The 12694-nt window shown below is 47.4% G+C and overlaps 1 protein-coding gene across 10 annotated transcripts in view; it reads right to left on the bottom strand.

The window, feature by feature from the left end:
• Positions 1 to 12694, bottom strand: part of dtnba (dystrobrevin, beta a) — a 705977-nt gene that overhangs the window by 26553 nt on the left and 666730 nt on the right. For 8 of the 10 annotated variants that reach the window (XM_038800081.1, XM_038800088.1, XM_038800079.1 and 5 more), the window contains one exon: positions 609 to 668. In XM_038800081.1, coding sequence (XP_038656009.1) covers positions 609 to 668 — 60 coding nt within the window. The remainder of the gene's footprint in view (positions 1 to 608; positions 669 to 12694) is intronic. The other 2 variants (XM_038800078.1, XM_038800086.1) reach the window with 1 other exon arrangement.

Below are 12694 nucleotides of genomic sequence, written 5' to 3'. Positions count from 1 at the left end.
CATTATTTTGCTGATGGGTGAGCGTAGACCGATGGGATGAAAGCTGGCTGGGTTGGATTTGTCTTGCTTTTGTGGATAGAAGATAACTGGGGAATTTTCCCCTTTGTTGGGTACTGTTGCTGCACTGTAACAGCTTGGCTAAGGATCACAGCTAATTCTGGAGCACTAACAAACAGCAGTGTAGCTACATGTTTATAGGGCCTGGTGTGGTTGCTGTGCCAGTGCATAAGCAGTGAATCGAATAGGCGGAAAAATGGGATTCTCGGATGATGGGGACCTCATGAGGATTATCCAACTTGGCACTTGTGGTTGAAGATGGGTACAAACAGATTTGACTTTGGCACTTATGCCCCATAAAGTGTTGGCACAGATGTCATTGGCTGGATGGTCTCTTCCTGTGCTGATAATTTGTCAAGTCAGTTTCAACGAAGAAATCCAGTTATGGTTCGGCATTATTCATCATTCCCCTGCTGCTACCTGCTCATTGGTACAGTTGAATATCAACTTTCTACATAACACCAAGTTAATAAAACATTTTTAAAATTATAGTAATTGAAAAGCCTCAAGCACAGCCCAATTATATATATATATATATTTAATGTACTCACTCTTTTCTTTTCCATTCTGCAGTTTCTCTGCTTCTTCCTCATCCTCACATCCTTCATCTGCTGAAAAAAAAAGGTCTGCTAAGTAACAGTACTCTGCAAGTTACCTAGACAGTGAAAATAGCTCTAAACCACAGAATCACAGAATAGGCTCTTCGGGCCATCAAGTCTGCACCGACACATGAAAAACACCTGGCCTGCCTAGCTAATCCTATTTGCCAGCACTTGGCCCACAGCCTTGCATGTTATGGCTTGCCAAGTGCTCATCCAGGTACTTTTTCGGCATACTGAGAACGACCTGAGTCTGAGATAGATACGTTTTTGTTAAGCAAAGATATTAAGGGATATGGGCCAAAAGCAGGTATGTGGAGTTAGGTCACAGATCAGCCATGATTTCATTGAATGGTGAGACAGATTCTAGGATGGAACAGCCTACTCCTGTTCTTATGACCCCGCTATTAAATGGGACTCTGCTCTGGGCCTCGGCGAGGAACGCCCTGCCGTGACTGCACTTAGTCACATTTCCTGCACTAACTAGGGCAGCACGGTAGCACAGTGGTTAGCGCAGTTGCTTCACAGCTCCAGGGTCCCAGGTTCGATTCCTGGCTTGGGTCACTGCCTGTGTGGAGTCTGCACGTTCTTCCCATGTCTGTGTGGGTTTCTTCCGGGTGCTCCGGTTTTCTCCCACAGTCCAAAGATGTGCAGGTTAGGTGGATTAGTCGTACTAAATTGCCCATAGTGTTTTAAAAAAAAAGGTTAGGTGGGTTGCTGGGTTGTGGGGATAGGGTGGAGGCTGGTAGAGCCTTATGTTTCTTCAAGTAGATACTGTGCTGAGATACTTTTCCGGCATAGCCTTAGGTGGGTTGGTCTTTCCGGTGCAGACTCGATGGGCCCAATGGCCTCCTTCTGCACTGTAAATTCTATGAACGAGGAGGAAGAAATTGTGGCGCCATCTCTGAATCCCCTGCCACGACCTCTGGATCCCCACCAATGACCAAACATACCATGAGGGTCCTCTAGCCCCGCGCAACCCACCTCATAAGGGCAGGGCAACCTCGGGTCTGATCTGTGGTATGAGCAAGATATCACCCAGATACCTTGGCACTACCAGTCTGGCACCCTGGCAGTGCCCCTGCCAGCCTGGCAGTGCCAGGGTGGCACCCCTGTGACATTGCCAGGGGGCATTGCCAGGTGGCATTGGGGTGCCAGGGTTCCAGGCAGCCCAGAGCGTAACCACCTCGGGGTCCCTGATCAAAGAACAAAGAAAAGTACAGCACAGGAACAGGCCCTTCGGCCCTCCAAGCTAGTGCCGGCCATGCTGCCCATCTAAACTAAAATCTTCTACACTTCCTGGGTCTGTATCCCTCTATTCCCATCCTATTCATGTATTTGTCAAGATGCCCCTTAAATGTCACTATCGTCCCTGCTTCCACCACCTCCTCTGGCAGCGAGTTCCAGGCACCTACTACCCTCTGTGTAAAAATGATGTGGAGATGCCGGCGTTGGACTGGGGTGAGCACAGTAAGAAGTCTTACAACACTCAGGTGAGGAAGGAGCAGTGCTCTGAAAGCTAGTATTTGAAACAAAACATGTTGGACTTTAACCTGGTGTTGTAAGACTTCTTACTGTGCTCCTGCTTGAATAAGCAAAGATATTAAGGGTCCTCATTGGTGGAGACCAGTGCTAAATGGCGGTCACTCGGGCATTAGATCCTGCGCCTTGGGTAACTCCAGCATGAACATATTCAAGTCAGCCTGACTGCACACTTGAATATGCAATCTTGCGAGGCGTAACAAGGCCATTAAATCTTGTGAGAGGCCCGAGTCGGGCGCGAAGAGGCTGGTAGATCACAGCCCTTATGTTTCTTCAAGTAGATACTGTGTTGAGATACTTTTAAGATGTTTACTAAAAGCATTAAAATTGATAAACTGATGGAGCTTTCAAGCAACTATTAGTGGACCAGTGGAGAAGATTTCCTGCTCTGAGGTAGGTGGAGCTCAGTTGTAACAATATTTGTAAAAGAACACACTTAAGGTTTCATCATATCTGATGTACTGAGGATATCTCCCACGATGTGATTTAATTCTGAAGGGCTTACAATATGTATTAGAACTTGGCCACCAATCCACTTCATAACATTTCTATGGCAACACTGCATGTGTACAGTATGAATTAATCTTGTTTGGATATTGTACCAGAAAGCATAAACAACAGCCGCACCCATTCCAAAGATGCAGGTTTATCCCACTTTTTATAGCTGGCTTTGACAAGCCTATTGTAGTGCGGTTTATTTTTGTTGTAAAACTTAGTTGTGTTGACAAATATGTAAAGTTTGAATGATAAAAATTTCCATGTTAGTTTATTTGGATACTACGTTTTTTAGAGGAAGGATGGGCTGAGGAGAAGGGTGGTGTGGGGAAGAATTAAAGCAACTAAAACTTGGATATTTGGTAAAATAACCAACATCAATATGAGGAAGAACGCAACAATTATAAGAAGTGGAGTGGTAATGTCACTGGATTAGCAATCCAGAAGCCTAGACTAATGCTGTGGAGATATATGGGTCCAGAATTAAAATGCTAGTCTCAGTAACGGTGGGCATGAAACGATTGTCGACCATTGTAAAAAACAAACTAGTTCACTAATGTCTTCCAGTGAAGGAAATCTGCTGCCCTTACCAGGTCTGGCCTACATGTGACTCCAGACAAATGTCAATGTGGTTAACCCTCAAATGCCCTTTGAAAGGGCCTAGAAAGCCAGTCGTAGTATCAAACTGCAACAGAAAATCAATGAGGAATAAAACTGGATAGATCGTGCAGCCTCGGCCTAAAGAATAGAATGGACAGCTGCACATCAAGCCCTGGCGACACTTCAAAGTCCTCCTTACTAACATCTGGATGCTTGTGCCAAGATTGGATGAGTGGTTCCACAGCCTAGTCAAGCAATAGCTTGACTTAGTCGTACTCACCAAATCATACCTTATAGACAATGACCCCGACTCCTCCATCACCATCCCTGGGTATGTCCTGTCCCACGAACAGGGCATAGTGCCACCATAGGTGGCAGCACAATGATTTACAATTGGGAGAAAGTTGCTCTGAGAGTACTGAACATTGACGGCCTACCCTATGAAGTCTTCTAACACCAGGTCAAACATGGGCAAGGAAACCTCCTGCTGACTACCTTCTTCAGCTGAAAAATCAGTCTGCCTCCATTTTGAAAACTACATGGAGGAAATACTGAGGGTGGTAATGGGAGACTTCAATGTCCATCAGCAAGAGCAGTTGTGACCGGGCTGGTCGACTTCCAAAGGACATTGTTGCAAGACTTGATCTGTGGTAAGTGTTGAGGGAACCAACAAAAGGGAAAAATCTAGTTGACCTCATACTCACCAATCTACATGTTACAGATGTATCTGTCAATGACATTGTTGGCAGGAGTGACCACCACACAGTGCTTGTGGAGACAAAGCCCTGACTTCACATTGAGGGTACCTTCCATCGTATTGTGTTGCGCTACAGCCATGTGAAATGAGATAGGTTTCTAACAGATCTAGCAGTTCAAAATGGGCATCCATGAGGCACTGTGGACTATCAGCAACAACAAAATTGTACTCAATCACAATCTGTAACTTCATGGCCTGGCATATCCCCCACTCTACCATTATCAGAAAGCCAGGGATGGCAGCACAGCGGTTTACAATTGGGAGAGAGTTGCTCTGAGAGTCCTCAACATTGACAGCATATCCCATTAAATCGTCTAACACCAGGTCAAACATGGGCAAGGAAACCTCCTGTTGCCTACCCTCTTCAGCTGAAGAACCAGTCCTCCTCCATTTTGAAAACTACATGGAGGAAATACTGAGGGTGGCAATGGGAGACTTCAATGTCCATCAGCAAGAGGAGTTCTGACCTGGTTCAATGAAGAGTGCAGAAGGGAATGTCAAGAACAGCACCAGACATACCTAAAAATGAGGTGTAAAACTTGGTGAAGTTACAATACAAGACTACCTTCGTGCCAAACAGCAGAAGCAGTACAGGATAGACAGAGCTAAATGGTTCCACAACCAATGAATCAGCTGTATGCCCTGCAGCTCAGCTACATCCAGTCATGACTCACTCTAAGTGATACCAAGAAATGGCTGAAGGCACTGGATATTGAAAACAATATGGACCCTGACAACATTCCAGCAAAAGTGCTGAAGATCTGTGCCCCAAAATGAGCTGGGCCAGCAGCTGGAGCATGCTGTTCCAATATCCTGTCCACAAACAGCAAGACAAATGCAGCCTGGGCACTTGCCACCCCATCAGTCTATTCTTGACTGTCAGCAGTGTGATGAAAGTTGTCACTAACAGTGCAATCAAGTGACATTTACTCAGCAATGACCTGCTCACTGATGTTCAGTTTGGGTCCCACTCAGCTTCTCACGTCATTGTAACCTTGGTATAAGCATGGACAAAAGAGTTGAGCTCAAGAGGTAATTGCTCTTGACATCAAGGCTGCATTTTATCCGAGGCCCCGGTAATATTGAGGTCAATGGGAATCGGCAGGAATACACTCCGCTGGCTAGAGTCATATCTAACAAAATGGAGGATGGAGACTTCCGGTGGCAGCCATGGTGTGAGTGGTCGCAGAACTGCGAATAGGAGGGCAACAAGGTCCGAATGTACCAAGACACTGGAGCTGAACTGGCAAAATAGAGCGCAGAGTTCAACAGGGCCAAGGCAATGCTGCATCGATTGCAGATCAGGTTTGGAGTGCTCTACCCGGCAAAACTATGGGTGACTTATGAGGGCCGGGAATATAATTTTGACACCCCAGAAGCGGCCAATGACTTTATCAAGGAGCGCAAACTGGGGGAGAATGGAACATTTCTGGGAGATGGAGATGCTGGCACTCTGGAATAATGGAAGGAGGTTGATGGGAGGGGGGGTTTCTTTTCCTCCCAGGTGGAGGGTATTTCTTTTTTCTGTAGGGTCGACACTGGGTAGCAGGGGTGAAAAGTTTGCAAGGGGATGCCTGGAACCCCCCCACCCCCTCTCATAGAATTTTACAGTGCAGAAGGAGTCCATTCGGCCCATCGAGTCTTCAACGGCTCTTGGAAAGAGCACCCCACCCAACCGCACACCACCACCCTATCCCCATAACCCAGTAACCCCACCCAACACTAAGGGCAATTTTGGACACTAAGGACAAGTTATCATGGGCAATCCACCTAACCTGCACATCTTTAGATTGTGGGAGGAAGCCAGAGCATCCTGAGGGAACCCACGCAGACACAGGGAGAACGTGCAGATTCCGCACAGACAGTGACCCAAGCCGGAATCGAACTGGGACCCTGGAGCTGTGAAGCAATTGTGCTACCCACTGTGCTACCGTGCTGCCCATGCTGCCTGTAGCTGTGTTTTCCTTTTTGTTTGTTTTTGGGGGAAGTGACCTGTGGTCTGAGATGTGTCTTTGTTTGGGTGGGGGAGGGGGAGGACTGCGGGGGGCCTTCTGCACAGAACAAAGAGGTGAGGGTTGGGTGCGGGGGTCAGTGAGGGGAGCCTTTGGGCAGGAGTTGCCACGCTGGCAGGTAATGTTGGTGAATGAAAATGGGGTGGGGGGGGGGAGGGAGATGCGACGTGGCAGAGTTGGAGAAGAAGCTTGGTCAGGGGCTGAGATGGGATGGGCCCAGTACAGAGTGAAATTAGAAGCGGCAAAGCCGAGAGGGGAGGATGGCGGACGGTAGAGGGGAATGGAGGCGAAAGTCCGGGCCCAGTAAGGCTTATGATATGGAATGTGCGGGGGCTCAATGGACCGGTGAAAATATCTATGGGTTTGCACACCTCAGGAGTTTAAAAGCAGAGGTTGTCTTTCTGCAGGAGGCTCACCTCCATGTGAAAGGCCAGGTTAGGTTGAGAAAGGGATGGGTGGGTCAGGTTTTACACTTGGGGTCTGACTCAAAGTCGCAGGGAGAGGCCATCCTGACAAGCAAGAAAATGAGGTTTGTGAGTGTGTGAGTGCGAAGTGAGGGACCGGGGGGGGGGGGGGGGGGGGGGGTGGGTCGGAAGAGAAGTTAACTGCAGGGAAAAGCAAAGTGCTCCTGGTGAATGAATTAGATCGGCAAGCCAATCCAGGGGGGAGCCACTCAAGATGGCCAGGGACAGGTTTAGATACCTGGGGATTCCGGTGGCGAAGGAATAGACAATGCTACTTAAATGGAATTTAACAAAGCTGGTGGAGGAGGTTAAGGAGGATCTGTAGAGATGGGTCACATTGCAACTGAATCTGGCAGGGAGTGTCCAAGTGGTGAAGGTAAACATTCTGTCGAGGTTCCTGTTCATATTCCAGACATTTCCGATCTTTGTATCGAAGGCCTTCAGGTGCAGTCCACAGTAAAGTTCTGGAACCAGCTGAGGGGGCATTTCAGGACAGAAAGGATGTCGGTGCTGGCGCTGCCGTGCAAAAACCATGGTTTCAAGCCATGGGGATAGATGGTATGTATAGGAAGTGGGGAGAAGTGGGGCTGGTTAAGGTGACGGATCTGTAACTGGAAGAGGGGCTTGCACGGTAGCATTGTGGATGGCACAATCGCTTCACAGCTCCAGGGTCCCAGGTTCGATTCCGGCTTGGGTCACTGTCTGTGCGGAGACTGCACATCCTCCCCGTGTGTGCGTGGGTTTCCTCCGGGTGCTCCGGTTTCCTCCCACAGTCCAAAAATGTGCAAGTTAGGTGGATTGAACATGATAAATTGCCCTTAGTGTCCAAAATTGCCCTTAGTGTTAGGTGGGGTTACTGGGTTATGGGGATAGGGTGGAGGTGTTAACCTTGGGTAGGGTGCTCTTTCCAGGAGCCGGTGCAGACTCGATGGGCCGAATGGCCTCCTTCTGCACTGTAAATTCTATGATCTTAGGGGTTTGCCAGTATAGTGGAACTGAAGGAGAGGATAGAGCTCCCAAGTAGAATGAGTTTAGGTACCTGCAGGTAAAGGACTTTGCGCTTCCGGATGTGGAAGGGGAGGACAGGATCGGAGACATATATGGGTGGCTGGGAGAGCAGGGAGGTGAGCAGCTGGTGAAGATTAAGGAGAACATAGAACAGTACAGCACAGAACAGGCCCTTCGGCCCTCGATGTTGTGCCGAGCCATGATCACCCTATTCAAACCCACGTATCCACCCTATACCCGTAACCCAACAACCCCCCCCCCCTTAACCTTACCTTTTTAGGACACTACGGGCAATTTAGCATGGGCCAATCCACCTAACCTGCACATCTTGGACTGTGGGAGGAAACCGGAGCACCCGGAGGAAACCCACGCACACACGGGGAGGACGTGCAGACTCCGCACAGACAGTGACCCAGCCGGGAATCGAACCTGGGACCCTGGAGCTGTGAAGCATTTATGCTAACCACAGTGTTGAGAAGTGGGAGGGGAAGCTGGGAGGGGAGATAAACTGGGGAATATGGAGTGAGGAGCTACGAAGGGTAAATGCAGCCTCCTCGTGCGCAAGGAAGTGCCTGATACCGTTTAAGGTCGTACACAGGGTGCATATGACTCACCCATATGAACCCACTCAATGAGTGGGTTCTTCCAGGGAGTGGCAGACGAATGTGAGAAGTGTGGGCGGGGACCACATTATGGATGAACAACCCAAGAGGTGGAAAGTTGAGACAACTGGAGCTTCTTTAGAGTATAGGTGATGAAAGCGAATGTGCCTGATGATGGGAGGTTGGATTCAAATCAATGTTCTTTGGCAGACATCCAATATCTGTGTGCTCCAGATGGTGTGGTTGTCCCTTGTAATTAAATTGTCTGCTGATATTTGCTATTTAAGTTCACATATGAAGGATGGTCATTTGGATAAGGTACCAGTGGACCTAAGGAGCCAGCAAATAAGACCCAACCTTCAGAATTACCAGCAACGAGGAGGAAATTGGCAGACAATATACAAAGAAAAAAAAACCAAAACAAATAGTAAATAGCTCAGTTTATTATTGCACTCAGTTACAGATGGTAGGCAAACGTTACGACGATCATTGAAAACCTGAATAACGGCCATTCATATTTTATTTTCCATATCTTTTTAAAGAGACAGGCACTTTCTAAGATGAAGTGCACTCAGAAATGAATCACAAAGGAGTCACCATGTTCCAGAAATATACATGATGATCTCTACTGGTTCACAAAATCCTGTGGAGCTACTTTCTAGTGCTGGCATTTTCACATGTGCCACATACCTTATGCCAGTGGTTGATTACATAATTCAGGCTTACTGTTCAGCGCTGTACCGGGGAAAGGATGTGGCGCTACCTTATTTCATATGAAATGATGTGCACTTGTCTGCTTTCACAGGTAGATGTAAAAGCAGCAGTGTGGCACTATTTGAACAAGAACAAGACAAGCATCCTGATCAACATTTATCCCTCAAACAGTAGCACCAAAATATATTGCCTGGACATTTATTTCCATTGCTGGGAGCAGGGAGCCTACATGAAAATCAGCTACACTTCCAAAGTACTTACTTTAGGATGTCCTGAGATTATGGAAGGCGCTATTTAACATGTTCTACCTATTCCCTGTCAGAAACCTGAAACCTGTGCAGATGGGAAATGTTGTACTTGCACATGGGGGAGCCAAGGGTGGTGTTTATGTATAAAACTATGAACAAATCTTTCCTTTGTTGCTGCAGCGTAAATAGTATTTGCCTCTAATCCTGCTCATGAGACCACTTATTCCCAAATATTTTAGGCATCAGGATAGGTCAGCTGTTTTTGTGGTTTATTTTCTATTTTCTAGTAGTCATTGGTAGTGCAGAACTGCAGTATTGCTGAGAGGAGGAGACATGCTATCAAAACTTTTCATCTTGCAATCATCACCATACTTTACAAGAATTTTACAACTGTAAACAACAATTTATACTGCATGAGAAGAGAGCGCTGATCGATTGGAAAGTGGAGTCTGATTGGTGGAGTTGGAGGCGTTGTCATGGAGAACACAGCATGGAACAGTTAACTGCCCAGTTTTGTTCAAATTCAAGCCAGGCAGGTCGACTTTGATGGGAAATGAACTAAGTTATGATCTTATTGGCCTCAGCCTCCTAATTCATAGAATCATAGAATCCCTACAGCGCAGGACACCATTCAGCCCATCGAGTCGACATCGACCCTCCGAGAAATATCACCCGACCTAGGCCCACACCCCCGCCCTGTACCCATAACTACATCTTTCCTAAACACCTTTGGACACGAAAGCTCAATTTTCTTTTATCATGGCCAATCCACCTAACGTGCACAGCTTTGGACTGTGGGAGGAAACAGGAGTACCCGGACGAAACCCATGCAGACATGGGGAGAAGTTGCAAACTCCACACAGACAGTGACCCAAGGCTGGAATTGAACCTGGGTCCCTGGCGCTGTGAGGCAGCAATGTTAACCACTGTGCCACACTGCCATACCTTTGTTCCACTGAAGTTCAACGGAAGCTCAAGTGCCACTATTTAATCTTTTGATTCGGCATTTTATAGCCTCCCAGACCCAATATTGAGTTCAACAATTTAAGATCATATCAATTACTTCCACATTTTTAGAATAGAATAGAATAGAATAGAATAGAATAGAACAGTACAGCACAGAACAGGCCCTTCGGCCCTCGATGTTGTGCCGAGCAATGATCACCCTACTTAAACCCACGTAACCCGTATACCCGTAACCCAACAATCCCCCCCATTAACCTTACACTACGGGCAATTTAGCATGGCCAATCACCTAACCCGCACATCTTTGGGCTGTGGGAGGAAACCGGAGCACCCGGAGGAAACCCACGCACACACGGGGAGGACGTGCAGACTCCTCACAGACAGTGACCCAGCCGGGAATCGAACCTGGGACCCTGGAGCTGTGAAGCATTGATGCTACCCACCATGCTACCGTGAGGCCCCCCGTGAATTTGCCACTACCATTTACGATTCCTCTGGATCCATTTTTTGTTTCTTTCCTAGTTACCTAACCAAGGCCTTTTGCCTTGCACTTTCATCTCTTTAGGTATTTATTCATGATGGAACCATCAATTCAGCGAACACGTGTAGTTGGATCTGAACAGAGGCTTTAATACACTTACAGCAGAGCCAGCCTATTCGTCGTTGAACTCCAGATGACTGCAGGCTGGCTCTAAGGCACTGATCTTTATACATCGGTCCCAGGGGGAGGAGTCCTGGGCGGAGCCAAGGGAGGAGCCCAGTACAAACTCTCGCGTACTCGCAGAGCGACTCCCCCTGGTGGTCGGATAGTGCAACTGCACTTACAATGGTGGATAGTGAACATATATTCAAGGAGTTATATTGGCAACTATATACAGCATTGATCTTACAACGGGTAGATAACGAACATATGTACATGGAGTGATGTTGGCAACTATATATAGTGTGAATCACATTTACCACATTTCATTCCTGCTTTCCACCCTTATTTCAGGTCTTTCCTTTCGTGTTTTCCTTCCTTCCCCATTTCTCTTCTGCAGTACTTGCTTCAACTCTAACTTCATCAGACCTGGTGAAAGGTCACCATCCTCCACAAGTGCTGCCAGACCTGCTGATTATTCCTATCATTTCCTGGTTTAACTTTAGATTTCCAGCATCTGCAGCATTTTTCTTTAGTATTCCACCACTGTTTCAAGTTCTTTCATTTCTCAACAGCCACTGAATCTTTCAAGCTTTGCTCTATCTCTCTGAAGACTTTAGATGGACTTTTCATTTTGAAAGAGGCTGAGAAATATTTCTGAAAAAGTTACTAGGTGTAAAACTGCATGTTAAACATGAAAGAAGCTGCCCAATCAATTATGTCTTCAAATCAATTCCACAAGATGTTTGCAGTTGAACTGAAGAGCTTGGTAATAACTTTTAAACCTGGGTGAGTGGTGGGTGATTTTTAACCCACAATGGGGTCGAGTATGGAGGTGGGTGGGTATGAAAATTCTAGCAGCTGGCTGGTGTGCCTGTTCCCCCGCAACATTCTGCCCCGGACCATTTTCCTGGATGCGGAAAGACCAATACAGGCCTATTCTTGGAGGCTGACTGGTCCAGGACCTGGGAGGCTTCGAGGCACAGCCAGTTGCCTCCTCTACCATGGTGGCCCAGCTACTAAATGCATTTTTTATTTAAAGGTTAAAAACGTTGGGGAGAGGGCAACTTGCATCTTGAGGTGACCTTTCTTTCTGCGCACGATTTATCAGCCACGTTTCACAGGAAGCGGGGTAGGACGCAGCCGGGAGATCACGGGAGAAGTCTCTCCTTGGATTCCTGATGGTTGTTAGGCTATCAGATCTCGCAAATCTTCACAATCTGGATACCGCCCGTTCTTGCGCGGTTGATTTAAAAAACCCACTGAGACATGCTGACACTGGTTCGAACAACGGCATCTCTCGGCGACGCCTAGGAGACCCCAACCCAGCAATGATTAGTACTGATTCCCACAAACAGGGACCTGGCATATCAAGACGTGGAGGGGGGGGGGTGTGATCTCCTAGGCGAGCCCAGGCCCCGGGTGGTCGGCCTTTGGACATGTTAGCACACTGGTGCCACCAGAGAACCTTGGCACTGCTAGCCTAGCCACCCTGGCACTGATAGGGCACAGAGATAACACTGCCTAGGCACCCAGGTGGCACTGCCAGGGTGGCAGGCTGGCAGTGTCAAGGTGCCAAGCTGATGTTTTGCCCAAGTCTCTGACTTGGAAAGGCAAGCTTCTTCTTCCTCAGTACTGGAGCGCCTCTGATTGATCCTCCGGCTTGGTGTGCCCTCAATGTCTGGCCGCTGATTGGCTAATTCAGCGACAATCAGAGCTGGGTGGCTATTTCCCACATAGTATAAGCTGCTGACTCCTATTTAACCCCGAGGTTGGGCTCTTGAAGCCTACAGGGAAAATCCTGCCCCTGGTCAGAAACATTATTGATCCTGCAGCAGTTGTATTTAAATAGGCTTCTGCCTTTTGTTGGGAGTGACGCATTGTTCTAATCATTAGTTACTGCAATGAAAGTATAAAGCCAAAACAATGATATTCAAATCATCACTTACTGCAATAAGAGTATGAAGTCAAAACAACGATATAACTTAGA

Source organism: Scyliorhinus canicula, chromosome 6 (genome assembly GCF_902713615.1).
Source record: "Scyliorhinus canicula chromosome 6, sScyCan1.1, whole genome shotgun sequence".
In the NCBI taxonomy this organism is placed as follows: Eukaryota; Metazoa; Chordata; class Chondrichthyes; order Carcharhiniformes; family Scyliorhinidae; genus Scyliorhinus; species Scyliorhinus canicula.
This window is presented reverse-complemented; position numbering and strand designations above follow the sequence as displayed.